The 20247-nt window shown below is 42.5% G+C and overlaps 1 protein-coding gene across 9 annotated transcripts in view; it reads right to left on the minus strand.

The window, feature by feature from the left end:
- Positions 1–3297: 3297 nt before the first annotated feature.
- armc9 (armadillo repeat containing 9) overlaps positions 3298–20247 on the minus strand; it is a 146407-nt gene continuing 129457 nt past the window's right edge. For 7 of the 9 annotated variants that reach the window (XM_072255269.1, XM_072255268.1, XM_072255264.1 and 4 more), the window contains 3 exons: positions 14948–15053; positions 11857–12032; positions 3298–3881 (listed from right to left, as the gene is read on the minus strand). In XM_072255269.1, the coding sequence (XP_072111370.1) occupies positions 3859–3881; positions 11857–12032; positions 14948–15053 (305 nt within the window). In that variant the 3' untranslated portion in view covers positions 3298–3858. Of the gene's footprint in view, positions 3882–11856; positions 12033–14947; positions 15054–20247 lie in introns of those variants that run through there. The other 2 variants (XR_011885669.1, XM_072255270.1) reach the window with 1 other exon arrangement.

Consider the following 20247-nt stretch of genomic DNA (forward strand, 5'->3'; position numbering starts at 1 on the left):
AGGTGGCAGTAAAAGCAAGAACAATCAGATTTCATCCAGCAAAGGTGTGGTGGAAGGATTTGTGAGCAAATGAACTGGGGCAAGGGCTGAGACTAATGGTGTTGGAGAATCTTAATATGGTAGTAAAGAGCTTAACCCATCCACCCTTTCTGTGACCTTAGATTTACCAACGTGGATTCCATTTTCATTATTACCTTCCAGACTCTTGTCTTGAGTAGATCAAAAATGTTTTATCTCATATGGACTGAGAGACATCTGTCCAGAAGCCTATTACTAATAACATGTAAGTTTGTTCTAAAATATGAAAATACAGCATTGAACCAGAGTCTTTTCAACTTTGCTGCCTAATGCTGTGGATTGGACCATTGTTGTTAAAATGTCCAAATATTGACGTTTTCCAAATATATAATTCCATCATTAGAAACTGTTGTACAGCACAGTTGAAAGTTATCTGCAATATTTCTATTACCCTCTCTGCTGTGAATAGGGCCAGGTGTGAGTTGATTCTGCTGTCACTTTAATTCTGTAATCTATTCCTCTTCTGACCAAGCTATCCACAGCTTTCTGTACTACCCTAATGGTAGCTTGAGGTAAGGTACCACATCTTCCAATTGGGCACGTTATAGTTTTGGGAATCGATATCGACATGAATTCCATATAATTTGTTTCATTGTCTCTGCACTATCCAGTCCTACTATGAAGTTAAACATCAGTGTAATATTAACTGTTTTTCTTTCCATACACTGATTGGCTTTTCCACCATTCTGCTTTTGGTCTTGTGTTTCAACAGCCCTGAGCTGCACTCTACAGTGTTTACCTGTCCCCTTGTTTGTCTTTATCTGTCTTCCCCAATTAATCTACCAACTCGATTGCTTTAACAGCAGACTCGCCTCGGCAAACTGAACATCATCCCTTTTATCTTGGCCCAGTGCAACTTATTTTCCATTTATCTCTTTCCCAATCCTGAAATGATACACTGCCCATCACCCTGTCCACAAGATAAATATCACAATGGTGCAGCTGGCAGAACTGCTGCCTTACACTTGGCTGAATCCTTACCCTTGGTGTTGTCAGAGGGCGAATAGAGTTTGCATGTTCTCCCTATGACCGTGTAGATTTTCCAGATACTCCAGTTGCTTCCCACATCCCAGACTGACACATTAATTGGCTATTGTAAATTTCTTCTGATCTGTAGGGGAACAGTAGAATCGAGGGGTGGAGATGCCGCTAAGGAGAATAGATTACAGAGCAAGAAGGAGAATAACATTTCTCTGTGAGCTGACATACACTTGATGAACTGAAATGGCGGTGTTATGTCACAGGGAGAATTGGCCAGGGTTTGATAAACAGCCATTGAATTACCTTTGTAAAGTGAAACTGTAGGAGTTTTGGGCTGTAAATTAGAAGCCTATTTTCACATGTGAAAAATAAAAATGTGACTGAACTACTATTAATACTCATGCTATTGTAGCCATGAATGAAAAAAGTTAATTGTGTCATCATCTGTCAGGGAACTGAGTTACCTGGTTTCATTTATCAAAGGCAAAGCTGTCCCAAACTTGAAGCAATTGCTTCTATTAAGAAGCCGTGCCTTAGGAATTCCAATGAGAGACTGAACCTTGGGGGAGGAGGGGGCAGGGGGGTTGTGTTTATTTGCATGTCCTGACTTGCAGGATACTTTCATATTTACAAGCATGGTATGTTCTACATCATGTGATTGAGAAGGATTACTCAACAACAACCCTGGAAGAATGGCCAAAAGTCTAGATGCCAAGTGCCTCACTTAGTGCTTTGATAATCTTAAAGGAACAACTATTAACAACACTGTAACTTGACATATTTTAAGTAATAGCATTGCCTATTAGGAAATCTATTGGCACAGAATTTGTAGTTAACAAGTAATGTTTCCCACAAAGTTTTTGTGATTAGCACTTCCCTACAAGCAATGGGAACCAGGTCAAAGTGATCTCTGGTAAATGTAAGGTCCCTAGGTTTATCAAGAAAAACCCAATTCTCAGAGAGCAAAAATTCATTTAAAATACAGAATACTAAACAAAGATACAAACATTTACATCGAATTGAATTAGAAACTCATATAGTAAACTATGATATTGTGTAGTCAAAGGAAGCTAGAGGTTTGTGTAGGGTAACACTTTGCTTCTAGTGACCTTAATGCCATTAGCTTTGAGGTAATTATCAAACAGAATAGGTCTGATCCTCGGTTGAGATTCTAAATTGGAGAAAGACCAATTTTGATGGTATCTGAAATGACCTGGCAAGTGTGGATTGGGGCAGGTTATTTTCTGGCAAAAGTGTACTTGGTAAATGGGAGGCCTTCAAAACTGAAATTTTGAGAGTACAGAGTTTGTATATTCCTGTCAGAATACAAAGCAAGGATACCAGGTTTAGGAAACCTTGGCTTTTGAGAGAGTTGAGGACCTGGCTAAGAAGTAGGAAATCAGAAAGGCTGTGAGACTAATGAATAAAGGGTGTATGGGGTGTCAGGAAGGGGTAGCACCTCTGGTGGGGGAACAAGTCCCGTCCTTTTCAAGGCAGTTAGTCCACCTTTGGTCCCCACCTGGCACTCGGCTCTCACCTGTAGCTCTTCGTAGCTGTTTGCATGCAAAAGCAGACACACTCCGGGCAACGGCTTTGACAAGCCGGCTAAACCAGGTGAAGATAGCCGATGGGTCTTAAACCCTCGGTGAGATAGGGAGTTGTCTGTCCCAGCATGTGAAGACAGACGCCGGCGGATTGAGCAAACGAGACCAATGGAAGGTCCAACGGTCAAGAAGGCGGTCTCTGCAAGCGTCGTGGAACGTGTAGAGCACGACAAGACACAGAAGACGTCCTGGTCATCCACTGTGCCCAGTCCCATCTCCAGCCATCTCGACTCTTGTCTTGCCACTGGATCTAGATGGGAATTGGGAAAATCCAAATCATGCGCTAGTCTCAACGCCATCAGGCCGGCCAGTGGTGCAGTGACATCAGCACCGGACTCCAGAGCGAAGGTTCCTGAGTTTAAATCCAGTCAGGCCACTCCTGGGCACGCTTTCCATCCATGCCAGGTTGAGTGTCGAGCTAGCAACTCGACCTCGTAAAATAAAAGTACTAATGGTGTTGAGGTCTTCATTGACGACAATGGACGAACCTTAAGTCCACACCATCAAAATTTCATATTGATGGAATGAAGTGAGGTTTATTCTGTGTTTGGGATTAATATCCTTAGCTAAGTATATATAGGAATTGTGATAATTAAGTAAATTTTCTATTGATATCCTCAACAAGTCAAAATGAGACAATTGATGTCAGATTTTATTTCTCATTGATAAAACACAGTTCATTACATCACATATAAAACACTATAGATACATGAGCACATTTTTCAAAACCAGTTTTTGCACTAATACAGTTCTTATTTCAGACAAATGACCATTCTTTTATGTTTTCAAAGCAATATTTTAATTATTTCAGAATCAAACAATATGGCAAAATACAAGATTTTGCAAAAGAATTACTATTATAAATGTGCAATACACAAGTTTAAAGCTATCAAGAACAGAGGCTAAGATCTTTACATTTAAAACAAATAAAAACACCAGCACATGAAAGTGCTATAAAAACAAAAGAATAAATTACTCTTATTTACACTTTAAAAATTATTTCCAAAGTCTTCTGTCAGTCATGTTATACAAAAATGCACATGCAGAATTTTACAGCACAGTCCTTCTATTGTGTTGCATTCTCCAAATGAATTTTCTAACTTGAGCTCTGTCGATAGTATTTGATAAGCATGATCATTATAGGAAATTGGCTATGTTGTGAAACTTCAACAGGTGATTCCCGAGGAAAGATTTGTTATTTCCTGTATGACTGGCTGTCTACAAAAGGAACAAACAAGTTGGGGTTAAGTGCAAGTAACTGCATGTCAAAGATTTTTAAAAATCATGCAAGAAAATGCAGAGACAGGGACAAGGAATGAGGCCCCAAAAATACAATCTGTTGAACAACAGGTGGCCTCCTAATCCTCCAGTACAGAATGCAGAAAGTAATGTTTGTTAAGGAGATGGGTGACTGCCTGTCATTATGGTAAGGATCAAAATATACAAGAACTGCAGGAATTAGCCCTGTCTTATCAATGCTCCCCAAGACTGCTTTGTCTGTAACAGCCTAAGCTGACTTAATAGGCAAGTTGTAAACCAAAAGACAGATAAATTAAATTCTTAGAATCTGAAGTACATGAGGGCAAGTGTGAGTAGTAAATTGGTCATATGAAATGCTTTTAGGATTACAATTAATCATTCACTTTTGGGAGGAAAGTGTAGGTACACTAGCTTCAAAGATCACTGATTGTTCACTGGAAATGACACTGATGATTCTGTTTTCAGCCCGGTTCTTACTTAAATTATTTACCTAACCTTCATCATACATCCATTACTTTTGTCTCAATCTCCTTTGACACCCTTGAAGCTCTAAAATACATTAAAGCTCCCCTCAGTAAAGTTACAAACTCAGCTGGTGCTTTGAACCACTTTGTGTTGGATTTCACAATTGCTCACTGAATTCATTCAGTATGTCTCTGGATCAGACTTGGTTATTTTGTTGCACTAATATCTATGTGCTTGTGTGGGCACGTGATTAAGTGATTAAGGCATTGGACTAGCGACCTGAAGGTCATGAGTTTGAACCCCAGCCAAGGCAACATGTTGTGTCCTTGAGCAAGGCACTTAAATCACACATTGCTCTGCGACAATACCAGTGCCAAGCTGTATGGGTCCTAATGCCCTTCCCTTGGACAACATTGGTGTCGTAGAGAGGGGAGACTTGCAGCATGGGCAACTGCTGGTCTTCCATACAACCTTGCCCAGGCCTGCGCCCTGGAGAGTGAAGACTTTCCAGGCGCAGATCCATGGTCTCACAAGACTAACGGATGCCTTTACTTTATCTATGTGCTTAAGTCCTGAATTGGTCTTGAATCTACCTTTTATGTCTTACCTTGGATTTATGAATGTCGCCAAAAGAACCACACAGAAATGTAATGAAAGTTATAAATAACTGTAAAAATTACAGTTCAGGGAAGTAAATAATGTACAAGAACAGTTCAACTGACGACTTCGCAATTTTGATAAAAATGCATTTGTGTCGTATTTCTTTACCACCAATGACCTGATACAATGATTAAGCCTTTGAATGTTATTCAACACCATTTTACGCTGCTCAGGAATAACATTTAGTCTTCATAAATCTGAACTCTCTTGAACAGCCTTTTTGGTATTCAAGGGTTTCAAAAGAAGACCAAAAAGTAAAAGTACAACAAAAACTTAAAATTTAATGGGCTATTTTATTCCAATTACCATGTTAATTTTTACAGCATCACATTTCCCTCTGAAAGCTTCAATTAGACAATGAAAACATTGAACAGGAAACACCACTGACATAATGCCCTGTGACACTGTATCCTTTGGGATAAATGAAGTATCTATTTTGCAAACACTGCTTGTAGGATCCAATTTGCCTGCCATGCTGCTGCAATTAAGTTCTCTATTGAAACCTGTGCACATACAGCATGTTGTGTGTGTGTGTGTAAAACAATAAACTCAGTTCAGACTATTGAGTGTGTTGGAACACTCTCCACTTGCCTGGGTGAGGGTAGCTCCAACGACCCTCAAAGCTCGCCACCGTCCAGGACAGAGCAGTCTGCACAATCAAGACCCCATGCACCACCCTCCCCCCAATGCCGGCACACATGGCGAGTGTGGGATGAGGTCTGATGCCCACATCTCCCATAATTTCTGTCAATGAGTGTAACCTGGGCTGTGCAGAGATCTTCCTTCCCCTCACCTGGAGGGACCTCACTGAGCACAGCGATATCTCTCCTGTCCATCACCTCCTCCTCCCGCGACACATCTCAGGATCAGTGTCGGCTCTGAAAGTTCGAAGTCCCTTGGCCAGAATTTGAGAGGTCTTGTGTAATCTTGGTGGAATGCTGCTTAGAATTTTACACGGGCATGATCTGGCTCATCTCCAAACACAATGTTACTTCTTTCTGAATTGGGCACAATATCCTTTCACTTCTCTGTATTTTCAGTGCAAATTTCTTCCCCCCCCCCTTGCCTTTCTCTCACTCCCTTTCCAAACTCTCTCCCCTTCTCCCTTCCTCTCTCTCTCCCCTTGCCATTATCAGGCTGGAAAGGAAGGGGGCGCAAGTCAGAATAAGTAGGTGGGGGAGGGACAAGAAGTACGAGCTGGCAGGTGATAGGTGTGGCCAGGTAAGGTGGATGGCTCATCTAGTCCATGATGAATTATTATTCTGCCTAGTCTCATTGACCCGCACTTGGTCCATTGCCCTCCATACCGCTTCTAATTAATACAATTAGAAGTTGTACTAATCCAAACTTCTCTTAAATGTTGAAACTGAATGCACATTCACCACTTCTGCCGGGAGCTCGTTTCACACTCACCCACCCTCTGGATGAAGAAGTTATCCTTCATGTTACCCTTAAATATTTTACCGTTCACACTTAACCTATGATTTCTAGTTCTAGTTGCACCCAACCTCAGCGCTCAGCGGAAAAGCCCACTTGCATTTACTCTATTGGGAAAGCTTGCTTATGCTGCACCGTGGGGTTTGAACTGAAGTTGCATGGGGATGGAAACCACAGTGCTAGAACAGTTAGTGGAGAGGTTGTGGAGACAGATGTTGGTGAGGCCTCAGACAGTCAGGAATCAAAAGGTCAAGCATACTGCAAGTCGTGCCCTGAACTGCGTATATTTCAACGCATTGTAGGAAAGGTGGATGAGCTCAAAGAATGGATCAACACCTGGAATTGTGACATTGTAACATTGGTGAGACTTGGCCGCAGGAGGAGCAGGACTGGCAGTTCCCGGGTTCCATTGTTTTAGATGACAGAGTGGGAGGGATTAAAAGAGGAGGGGTGACAGTACTAATTAATGTCACAGCACTGCTCCATCACAACAGGCTGGAGAACTCGTCTAGTGAGGTGTTACGGATGGAACTGAGAAATAAGAAAGGTATGATCATATTAATAGGGCTATATTACATATCATCCAACAATCCTAGGGATTCAGATGATCAAATTTGTAGAGAGATCGCAGACTGTTGCAAGAAACATAAGGTTGTTACAGTAGGTGAATTTAACTTTCCATATATCGACTGGGAATCCCATACAATACTGGATCTGCTATTACGGAATGAGACAGGGCAGGTGACAGAAGTTTGTTTAGGCTAACTCTTTGCATTAAGTGACCACAATGCCACTAGTTTCAAATGGTCCATGGTGTGATTCTAAATTGGAGAAAGGCCAGTTTTGATGTATAAAAAATAATCTGGCAAGCGTGGAATAGGACAGACTGTTTTCTGGCAAAGTTGTACTTGGTAAGTAGAAGGCCTTCAAATGCTAAATTTTGAGTACACAAAGCTGGTACGTGTCTGTCAGAATGAAAGGTAAAGACAAAAATGTAGGGAACCTTTGTTTGCAAGAGATATTGAGTCCCTTGTTAAGAGGGGAAAAAAAGGAGGTGCATAGCAGGTACAGGCAGGTAGGAACAAATGTGGAGTATAAGAAATGCAACAGAAACACTTAAGAAGAAATCAGGTGAGCTAAAAGGAGGCATGAAGTTGTTCTAGCAGACAAGGTGAAGGACAATCCTAAGGGATTCTACAGATATGTTAAGAGCAAAAAGATTGCAGTGGACAAAACTGGTCCTCTGGAAGGCCAGAATGATAATTCATGTGAGACAACAAAACAGATAGGGGAGATCTTAAGATAACTTTGCATCTGTATTTACTCAGAAGAAGAAGAAGAAGTCTATACAAGTGAGGCAAAGTGGCATCAACTTCATGGACCCTGTACAGATTACAGAGGAGGAGGTGTTTGCTACCCTGAGGCAAATCAGGGTGGATAAATCCCCAGAGCCTGACAAGATGTTCCCTCAGACCAACTGAGGACAAGTGCAGAAATTACTGGGGTCCTAGCAGAGATATTTAAATCATCCCTAGTGACAGGGGAGGTAACAGAGGATTGGAGGATAGGCAAAGTTGTTCCACTGTTTAAAAAAGGTTCTAAATATAAACCAAGAAATTATAGGTCAGTGAGTCTGACATCAGTTGCGGAAAAGTTATTGTAAGGTATTTTAAGGGACTGGATATATATGAGTATTTGGATAGACATGGACTGATTCATGACGGTCAGCATGGCTTTGTGCACGGTAGGCCACATCTAGTCAATCTTATAGAGTTTCACAAGGAGGTTACCGGGACAGTGGATGAAGGCAAGATAGTGGATCTGTCTGCATGGACATTAGCGAGGCATTTGACAAGGTCCCGCATGGGAGGTCAAGAAGGTTCAGTTGCTCGACATTCAAGGTGAAGTAGTAAATTGGATTAAATATTGGCTTTGTGGGAAAAGCCAGAGAGTGGTAGCAAAGGGTTGCCTCTCTTCCTGGAGGCCTGTGACTAGTGGTGTACCCCAGGGATCGGTGCTGGGTCCTTTGTTGTCATTTATATGAATGACCTGGATGATAATGTGGTTAACTGGATCAGCAAATTTGCAGGTGGTACTACCAAATTTGGGGGTGTAGTGGACAGCGAGGAAAGCTACCATGGCTTGCAGAGAGATTTGCATCAGCTGGAAAATGGCAGATGGAATTTAATGCAGGCAATTGTGAGGTTTTGCATTTTGGTAGGATCAACCAGGGTGGGTCTTACACAGTAAACAGTAGGGCACTGAGAAGTGTGGTAGAACAAAGGGATATAGGAACACAGGTCCATAATTTGTTGAAAGTGGCATCACATGTAGATGGGTTGTAAAGAAAGCTTTTAGCATACTGGCCTTCATAAATCAAAGTGTTGAGTACAAGAGATAGGATATTGTGTTGAAGTTGTATAAGATGTTGGTGAGGCCTAATTTGCAGTATTGTACAGAGTTTTGGTTGCCTACCTACAGGAAAGATGTAAACAAGGTTGAAAGAGTACAAAGAAAATTTACAAGGATGTTGCCAGTTCTAGAGGACCTGAGTTATAAAGAAAGATTGAATAGGTTAGGACTGTATTCCTTAGAATGTAGGAGATTGAGAGGGGATTTGATAGAGGTATACAAAATTATAAGGGGTGGTGGTTGTCTCTCTGTGTCTGGGGAAGACTAAACATTGTGCAGTCATCTGTGGGTACGCATGTGGCTTCAGAGGCCGAAGGCCGAAGCACACATGCGGTTGCAGGTTGGACATGGAATAACGGTTGTTACAACAGGTGCATACACAGCTTTGTGGTGTCGGTCTCATGCTGCTGCAAGGCGCTGATTTCGGTCATCCTTAAAGTCAGATGCAGTTTTTCCTGGTCAGGTGCACCACACAGCCCTGTTGGCTGTGGACTCCTCAAGTTGTTGAGGCTGGAGGTCTGCCCATTTGATGTACGATTTCAGATTGTCTTTGAATCTTTTTTTGGGGCCGCCCTGATTGCAACTGCCATGCTCAAGCTCACTGTATAGCAGCTGCCTGGGGATTCTTGTTTCACCCATGTGGATTATATGGCCACTCCAGCGTAGCTGGGCCTGGAGGACCCTTGCCTCAATGCTTGTGCTGTTGGCTCTGTCAAGGACTTCCTGGTTGGTGATTCAGTCCTGCCATTGAATCCTCATGACTGACCACAGAGAGAGCATGTGAAACTGCTCCAGCTGTTTGATGTGCCTGCGGTACAGGGTCCAGGTTTCACAGCCGTACAGGAGAGAGGTGAGGACCACAGCCTTGCACACCTTGAGTCTGGTTGAAATCTGAATGTCCTTGTGCTCCAGAGCTTTGACACGGAGTTTCCTGAGTGCCTGGCTGGCTTTCTGGATCCTTGCTATGATCTCTTTGTCAAGGGATCCGGCACTGGAGGTGGTGCTTCCTAGATACTTGAAGCTCTCCACATTCTTCAGGACAGTGCCATCGATGGTGACGCATGGCTGAGGGAGGGTGGCTGTTTGCTGCAGGTTGTAGGAGAAGTTCTGTCTTACCGAGGCTAATTGTCAGGCCAAACAGCTTTGAGGCTGCGGAGAACCTGTCGACAATCGTCTGCAGGTGGTTCTGCTGGTGGGCCATGAGGGCACAGTCATCAGCAAACAGCTTCAGTGATGAGCCTCCTCAACCTTTAGGTCTTTGCAGCACGGTGTCTCAGGTCAAACATCAATCCGTCTAGGCGATATCTTATGTAGAATGCAGAAGATTGAGAGGAGATTTGATAGAGGTATACAAAATTATAAGGGGTACAGATAGGGTAAATGCAAGCAGGCTTTTTCCATTGAGGTTGGGTGGGACTACAATCAGAGGTCATGGGTTAAGGGAATTGTGTACAGAGCAATCCCTGCAGAAAGTAGGGGGAGGGAAAGATGTACTCGGTGGTGGGATCCCGTTGGAGATGGCAGAAGTTAGAGAATTATGCGTTTGATGCAGAGGTTACTGGGGTGGTAGGTGAGGATAAAAGGAACTCTGGCAGGATGGCAAGAGGATGGGGTGAGGGCAGACGTGTGTGAAATGTAAGAGATGTGGGTGAGGCCAGCATTGATGGTGGTTTTTCCACTGAGGCTGGGTGGGACTACAACCAGAGGTCTTGGGTTAAGAGTGAAAGGTGAAAATTTTAAAGGGGACATGAGGGGAAACTACTTCACTCAAAGGGCCAAGGGAGTATGGAATGAGCTGCCAGCACAAGTGGTGCATGCCTTGATTTCAACGTTTTTTAGAAGATTGGATAGCTATATGAATGGTAGGGGTATGGAGGGCCATGGTAGTGCAGATCGATTGGAATAGGTAGTTTAAATGGTTTAGGCATGGACTAGGTGAGCCAAAGGGCCTGTTTATTTTGCAGTACTTCTTTATGACTATCTATACCCCTCATAATTTTGTATACCTGTATCAAATCTCACCCGATTCTCCTATGCTCCAGGGAATACAGTCCTAACCTATACAAATTTTCCCTGCAACTGAGGTCCTCAAATTCTGGCAACATCTTTGTAATTTTTCTCTGCAGTCTTTTAATCCTATTGATATCTTTCTTGTAGGTACATGACCAGAACTGTACACAATACTCCAAATTAGGCCTTGCCAACTTTGGTGTGGTGTCCCAACTCCTGGACTCAGTACTTTGATTTGTGGGGACCAGTGTGCCAAAGACTCTCTTTATGGCTCAATCTACCTGGGTCACCTAGCTATACGAAACATATCGTTGAGATGCAGAGGGTGTAGAAAAATTTTACCAGGCTGTTACTGGTACTGGAGAGTTTGAATTACAAAGAGAATCTGGACAGACTGGGGTTTTTGAGGCTGAGGTAACCTTATAGAGATTAATAAAGTCATGAGGAGCATCAATAATAATTTTTCCCCAAGGTTGGGAATTCTGAAACTGGAGGGCATAGGTTTAAGGTGAGAAGGGAAAGATTCAAAGCGAACCTGAGGGGCAACTTTTTCACGCAGAGTGTGATGCATGTATAGGATAAGCTGCCAGAGGAAGTGGTTGAAGCAGGTACAATATCAATGCTTAAAAGACATTTGGACAGGTACATGGACAGAAAAGGTTTATAGGGATATGGGCCCAATGCAGGCAAGAGAGACCAGCTCAGATGGGCATCTTGGCCATAACGGACCAATCTTGCTAACTCACCAGGCTGAAATTGAACCTGCCATTCTCCAGCTCTCTGCAGGTCACTGTATTTAGTGCTGATTATCATGCTATTCATCATGAAAGAATCAGTGACTCTAATCTACATCTCAGCACACTATGATGCAGTGTCTAACAGAACATTTTGGATAGGAAATTGTGAGAATACATAGAGCCTTTAAGCTTCTCTGCTTTAAATCACTTACTCTGTCTGCTTCTATTAGACGACCCAGCAGAACTTGGACGACTTGTTTGTTGAGGGCCAGACTGAGAAAACTGAGGGACAATTGTTTGAGTTTTGACCTTCCGTGGACTTGTAGATATATCTGGAGTCCTTGGGATCTTGGGCCTACTGTTGAATGCAGCCATATAATCATTTTGCCTGCAAGGGAAGATATAATATTATGGATTAATAAAAGATCAAACATCTCATGTGACAAATTTTAGGGTTAAGTAACACCTGCCAATTAACCACCATTTAATCCTTTTGACATAAAGGTAACTTTTTCACGACTGCAATGCCATTCTTTCTCAAGCATTAGCAAAATTCATCAAAAGTTACACAACTAACAAATCGAAAGTATTCATAACATAATCAATTTTTTTAAAATGTTATTAATCCCATCTTTACACAACACAAAGGCAAAATATTGTAGCTACAGGAAATTGGAAATTTTAATAAAAATATTTTAAATATTAGATGCAATAATGTTTAGAAATTAAAATAAAGAAAAAACAACACAGATTTTTCTTCAAAACTTCCAGAAAGAAGTGAAATGGAATCTAGCCATAAATTCGTCAACTTTTGCAGCACCACAAAACTTGCCATTAACTAAAGGATTTTTCATCTTTACCAGCCAGGCAGAAGGGATGGAGAAAATTTGGGCAAGAAGGAACATATAGTAGGTTTTCTTTACATTATACATTTTACAAGAAATAGATGGGGTAGATGCCAACAGATGTTTCCTCCAGATACTGCATATAGAATGTGATCAGCACAATCCGAGGATGAGAAGATAGCCATTTAGCATTTAGATGAGGAAAGGTTTATTGTTCAAAAGGTTATAAATTCTCTGCCTCAGAGGGCTTCCCTGGATCAGAATGACAGTTTTCGGATTTGGGAGGAAATGGAGATGATGATTAGTTAGAGATTCGATGGAGCAGAGAAGCCTTCTGCCTCTCTTTCTTAAGTTTCTTCTGTTCTTAATTTAATTGGAAAGACATTCAAGAGTGGTGATGTTTCGGATGCAAAATCCTTTCCTTGTCCCTTTAGAATTTCCTTCTGGGGGATACTTATGTAACACCTGGTTGAGATTTTACTGCTAATGTTGTAGGGTGTTACATTCAATGGCTTTCTGTAGAAGCAGCTGGTTGTGTTTGGGTTACCGTTAAAGATAAGGGGTTGTGATGCTCATACTATCCAATCAGGATGGTGGAATTGGGAGAAGGTTCTAGAGCGTGCTCAGGGAGAGATTTTGTGACAGCCACTGAGGTGGGTTGAGGTCTTTTTCGGTGGGAGATGGAGAGAGAAGAAGCTCAAGAGAACTGCCTGTAGTATTCAAACCGACGGGAATGTGCGATTTGATGGAGCCCAAGAGGGAGAATTCTATTGGTGATCAGTGAATAAGAGTTACCAATGTGAGTACGTTGGACACATCGGCTTTTGGATGATTTGAGCTCCAACCTGTGCACATTTGACTGTTTTAATTATGATGGGCCCTTTTTTTAAATAACTGTTTGGTTAACATTCAGAAATATACTTTCTTTATTATTGTATGCAGTGTACAGTCTGTTGTTCTTTGCCAATAGGCGATTGCATGGGGGCAGTAATTACACAGTATTCCCACAGACCGGGATTTGGGTGGATGAGATATCCCAACATCCCAGGCTTGGTGGGATCCAAGTTATATCTACCACAGACATTCAGAGTCTGGGAAAGGTGGTTTTCTCACCATTGAGTCCAGCGGCTATTAGCGAGGGGCTAACCAGCTGCATCTATAGAGATGCCCAGAAAAAGGGGGTTTCTCAACATGTATACGACAAGGATAAAAACCTATCATGCTGAGTTGCAGCACTGATACAGAATATACCAGAATTATTTGAAGGCTTTATTTAAAGTGGCTGCAGAAATGTGAGATGAAACATATTCCCAATTAAATCAAAAACAAAATATTGTACGATATACTTTATAATATAATTATGTGTGGAATGATTAACTTCTTGCAGGGAACACATGAACCAATCAGTTGAAATACAAGTTCTTGTATTGTCACAGGCCAGGCAGCATCTCTAGGAAGAGGTACAGTCGATGTTTCGGGCTGACACCCTTCGTCAGGACTAACTGAAGGAAGAGTTAGTAAGAGATTTGAAACTGGGAGGGGGAGGGGGAGATCTAAAATGATAGGAGAAGACAGGAGGGGGAGGGATGGAGCCAAGAGCTGGACAGGTGATTGGCAAAAGGGATACGAGAGGATCATGGGACAGGAGGTCCGGGAAGAAAGACAAGTGGGGGGTGGGGAACCCAGAGGATGGGCAAGGGGTATAGTCAGAGGGACAGAGGGAGAAAAAGGAGAGTGAGAGAAAGAATGTGTGTATAAAAATACGTAACAGATGGGGTACGAAGGGGAGGTGGGGCATTAGCGGAAGTTAGAGAAGTTGATGTTCATGCCATCAGGTTGGAGGCTACCCAGACGGAATATAAGGTGTTGTTCCTCCAACCTGAGTGTGGTTTCATCTTTACAGTAGAGGAGGCCGTGGACAGACATGTCAGAATGGGAATGGGATGTGGAATTAAAATATGTGGCCACTGGGAGATCCTGCTTTCTCTGGCGGACAGAGCGTAGGTGTTCAGCAAAGCGGTCTCCCAGTCTGTGTCGGGTCTCGCCAATATATCTGGGTTCCCCCCCCCACTTGTCTTTCTTCCCAGACCTCCTGTCCCATGATCCTCTCGTATCCCTTTTGCCAATCACCTGTCCAGCTCTTGGCTCCATCCCTCCCCCTCCTGTCTTCTCCTATCATTTTGGATCTCCCCCTCCCCCTCTCACTTTCAAATCTCTTACTAACTCTTCCTTCAGTTAGTCCTGACAAAGGGTCTCGGTCTGAGACATTGACTGTACATCTTCCTAGAGATGCTGCCTGGCCTGCTGCGTTCACCAGCAACTTTGATGTGTGTTGCTTGAATTTCCAGCATCTGCAGAATTCCTGTTGTTTACTTGTAATGTCAATCATTTTTGACAAATGTTCATAAAATTTATTTGACAGAATATTTTCACAATATTATTTGTAATGCCTTCTTACCTGATAGATCCTCTGTTTAGTTTCTCAGATGCCCCCATATCGAATGAACTTGAAGCCGGTAGAAGCTCACGATCATAATTATCAATTGAAGAATTGTGATCAAAATCTACAGAAGAAAATAACACTTCCATTAAAAATTGAGTTTTGAAAAAAGAATTCAGGTCAATCAATTCAATTTTTAGCATACTAATAGCAACAGGACATTGAATAATTGAAGAACTCAATGAATGATAATAATTGAGTAAACAAAATAGTTCCTATATTGATGGCAAGACATTAATATCAACCGTAATGCAACTAACTATGTCTGTACAAAAAAACCTGAATTAATAACCTTAAGTTTTTTCAGCATTAATGAGAAATTTCAAGTTTGTTGAAATTATAGTCATAGAAAAGTACAGCACACAAACAGGCCCTTTGGCACATCTAGTTCATGCTGAACCATTTAAACTAGCTACTCCCATCAACATGCACCAGACCAGAGCCTTCCATACCCCCGCCATCCATGTACCAATCCAAACTTCTCTTAAACATTGAAATCGAGCTCACATGCACTACTTGCACTGGCAGCTCATTCCACACTCTCATGACCCTTTGCGTGAAGAAATTTCCCCTCATGTTCCCCTTAAATATTTCAGCTTTAACCCTTAACCAATGACCTCTAGTTGTAGTCCCACTCAACTTCAATGGAAAGGGTCTGCTTGCATTTACCCTGTCTATACCCCTCATAATTTTGAATACCTCAATGAAATCTCCCCTTGGTCTTCTACGTTCTGAGGAATAAAGTCCTAACCTATTCAATCTTTCCTTATAACTCAGGTCCTCCAGTCCTGGCAGCATCCTTGTAAATTTTCTCTGTACCTTTTCAAATCTCTTTACACCTTTCCTGTAGGTTGGTGACCAAAACTGCACACAATACTCCAAATAAGGTCTCACCAACGTCTTATACAACTTCAAAAGGTATGTATAAGGTGCCAAATGTTGGGCAGGAGGATGTGGTTCATGGGCCTGATGGTTCCAGAACCAGGTGATGTGGGACATAAGGCTCCTGTAACCTCCTTCCTGATGGCAGCAGCAAGAAAAGAGCATGGTCTGGATGGTGGGGTCCTTGATGATGGATGCTGCTTCCTTGTGGCAACACTCCTTGTAGATGTGTTTAATGGTTGAGAGGGTTTTGCCTGTGATGAACTGGGTTGTATCCATCACTTTTTATAGGTTTTTCCATTGGGCATTGATGTTACTTACTGCTATGCATCCGTTGAAGATTGTCAAAGTTTTAGATGACATGTCCAATCTACTGAAACTTCCAAGAAAGTAGAGGTGCTATTGTGCCTTCTTTGGAATGGTATTTACATGATCTTACATCCTTTACACTCGCCTTGACCAACAGATCATGGAAGCATTTTCACAAACTCGCACAGCCCCTGGCAACCCTGTGATTTCACTCTCTGAGACCATCCATGTGAACCCATGAAAAGTATCAGGCCCAGTCAGTGTACTTGGCAGAATACTGAGGAACTGTGCTAATCAATTGTCCGGAGTGTGCACTAACATCTTTAACCTCTCACTTCAGCAGTGATGTACCCACCTGCTTCAAGCAGGTTTCAATCATACTGGTGCCCAAGAACAATAACCTGTCTCAACGACTATTATCCAGTAACACTTGTATCCACTGTGAAGTGCTTCGTGAGGTTGGTCATGAAGCATTTCAACTCCTGCCTGAGGACTGACTTGTATCCACTCCAATCTGCCTACTGTCAAAAAGGTCAACAGCAGATGCCATTTTATTGGCTCTTCACTCAGCTCTGGAACACCTGGACAGTTAATATACATACATCAGGTTGCACCTCATTGACTACAGCTCAACATTCATCATCTTCTCAAACTAATCAATAAGCTCCAAGGCCTATGGCTCAATACCGCCTTGTGCAACTGGATTCTTGATTTTGTCGCATGCAGACCCGTCAGTATGGGTTGATAACAACATCTCCTCCACAATCACAATCAGCACAGGTGCACCACAAGGTTGTGTGCTTAGCCCCCGCTCTACCTGCTTCAGACCAACGACTGTGAGACTAAGTACAACTCCAGTGTCATTTTTACATTTGCTGACTGCACCACTGTAGTTGGCCAAATTCAAGGCAGTGACGAATCAGCAAGTAGGAAAGCAGATGAAAATCTGGTTGAATAGTGCTGCAACAACAACCTCTCATTTAACATCAGCAAAATCTAAGAGGTGATTATTGACTACAGGAGGAAGAAACCATAAGTCCTTATTAGCAGATCGCAGGTGTGAGGGGGTGGGATTTCACTCCCTCAGTGTTTTACTCGGGATATCTGTGTTATCAGACAGTTTAGCACTTAATGACTGCCCTTGAGGAGGTGGTGAGAAGTCACAGCAACAACAATGTTTTTGTGGTATATTCTATGATTTCTACTGAGGTAAAATTGAGCAACATTCATATCTCTAACTTTGAATGGTGCGCAAATATGTTATAGATGGTACTGCAACATGCCAATTGCTAATCTTATCCATCATCTACTGGGGCTTCCTAGGATTTTCCAATGAAACTTTAGTGATTTGTTGGTGCACAGAGACATCATGTTGTGTCAGTGGTGAATGCTCAGTGTGACTGATGAGAGTGTCAGTCAAGCAACCTGCTTTATCCTGAGTTATTTATTTATATACACACACATTCTTTTTCTCTCTCTCCTTTTTCTCCCTCTGCCCCCCTCACTATACCCCTTGCCCATCCTCTGGTTTCCCCCCTCCCCTTTTTCTTTCTCCCTGGGCCTCCTGTCCCATGATCCTCTCGTATCCCTTTTGCCAATCACCTGTCCAGCTCTTGGCTCCATCCCTCCCCCTCCTGTCTTCTCCTATCATTTTGGATCTCCCCCTCTCCCTCCCAGTTTCAAATCTCTTACTAACTCTTCCTTCAGTTAGTCCTGACGAAGGGTCTCGGCCTGAAACGTCGACTGTACCTCTTCCTAGAGATGCTGCCTGGCCTGCTGCGTTCACCAGCAACTTTTATGTGTGTTGCTTGAAGTTCCAGCATCTGCAGATTTCGTCGTGTTATCCTGAGTGAAGCTGTTTTTCCTGTGGTTGAAGCTGCATGCACTCGGACAACAGTGTGGCTGGAAGTCAGAGTTCAGTTCTTAGTTGCATAAAACCCAGCCTCTGATGTGCTCTTGCAGATTTGGTGTTCATTCTAAGTCAGGCATTTGGTTAGTAGTGATCTCAGATATATTAATTTGGGTGGGGGTGTGATGGAGTTCCACAGTGGTAATGTTTAATTCCTAATGTGATGTCGGTCTCTGCCTTGCACTTGCAGCATGCACATAATCACTGGGCTTATTCTTTGATCCATAAATATGGAATTATCTGAAATGATGAGAGAATAACACAGCCAAACTGCACTGCTTAGTGAGATTATCTTGTTGCTGATATTTATCAGTCATTTTTCTTTCTCTGCCTGTTGTAAGACCATAAGACACTGGAGCAGAAACAGGCCATTCAGCCCATCAAGTCTGCTCTGCCATTTCATTATGGCTGATCCATTTGCTTCTCAACCCCATTCTCCTGCCTTCTTACCAAACCTTTCAGTCTTTGACTTATCAAGAATCCATCATTCTCCATCTTAAAGACACTCAGTGACCCGGCCTCCACAGCCACCTGTGGCAATGAATTCCACAGATTCACCACCCTCTGGCTAAATAACTTTCTCTTCACCTCCATTATAAATGAATGTCACTCTATTTTGAGGTTGTGCCCTCTGGTCCTAGACACCCCCCACTATCAGAAACATCATCTCCACCTCCATACTATCGAGGCCTTTCAACATACGATAAGTTTCAATGAGATCCCCCTTTTTCTTAATTCCAGCGAGTACTGGTCCAGTCCTCCTATGATAAGCCTTTCAATCCTGGAATAATTTTCCTAAACCTCCTTTGAACCCTCTCCAGTATCAGCACATCTTTTCTTAGATAAGAGGCCCAAAATGGCTCACAATACACCAAGTGAGGCCGCACCAGTTGCTTATAAAGCCCCAGCATTACATCCTTGTCTTTATATTTGAATCCTCTAAAAATGAATACTAAACATTGCACTTGCCTTCCTCATCACTGACTCAACTGCAAATTAACCTTCAGGGAATTCTGCACAGGGACTCTAAAGTCCCTATGCACCTAGGATTTTTTAATTTTCTCCCTATTTAGAAAATAGTCTACACTTATATTCCTTCTACCAAAGTGTATGACTGCACATTTCCTGACTGTATTCCACTGGCCACTTCTTCACCCCTTCTCCTAATCTCTCCAAGTCCCTTCTTCAGCCTCCTTGCTTCCTCAACACTACCCACCCCTCCACCTATCTTCGTGTCATCAGCAAGCCTGGCCACAAAACCATCAATTTCGTCATCTAAATTATTGAGATACAATGTAAAAAGAAGCAGTTCCAACACTGACTCCTGCGGAACACCACTAGTCACCAGCAGCCAATCAGAAAAGGCTTCCTTTATACCCACTTTATGCCACTGCCAATCAGCCAATGCTAGTACCTTTCCTGTAATACCATGGGCTCTTATCTTACTAAGCAGCCTCATGTCCCCTAAAACCCTCACTAATTTTTATAGATGCACCGTAGAAAGCATTCTTCTGGGGTGCATCACAACCTGGTATGGAAGTTGTCCTGTCCAAGACCAGAAGAAGCTGCAGAAGATCATGAACACAGCCCAGCACATCACACAAACCAATCTTCCGTTCTTGGTCTCACTTTACACCTCACGCTGTCGGAGCAGTGCTGCCAGGATAATCAAGGACACGACCCACCCAGCCAACACACTTTTCATCCCTCTTCCCTCGGGGAGAAGGCTCAGGAGCTTGAAGACTTGTACGGCCAGATTTGGGAACAGCTTCTTTCCAACTGTGATAAGACTGCTGAACGGATCCTGACCTGGATCTGGGCTGTACCCTCCAAATATCCAGACCTGCCTCTCATTTTTTTTGTACTATCTTACTTTCCATTTTTCCAATTTTTCTATTTATGATTTATAATTTAAATTTTCAATATTTATTATTGATTTGTAATCCAGGGAGCGGGAAGCGCAGAATCAAATATCGCGATGATGATTGTACGTTCTAGTAACAATTGTTTGGCGACAATAAAGTATAAAGTATGTGTGGCATTCTGAAAATCCAAGTACACAACATCCACCAATTCTTCTTTGTCTATCCTGCTTGTTATTTCCTCAAAGAATTCCAAAACATCTGTGAGGCAAGATTTTCCCTTAAGGAAACCATGC

The sequence above is a fragment of the Mobula birostris genome, chromosome 4 (assembly GCF_030028105.1).
Source record: "Mobula birostris isolate sMobBir1 chromosome 4, sMobBir1.hap1, whole genome shotgun sequence".
Lineage (NCBI taxonomy): Eukaryota > Metazoa > Chordata > Chondrichthyes > Myliobatiformes > Myliobatidae > Mobula > Mobula birostris.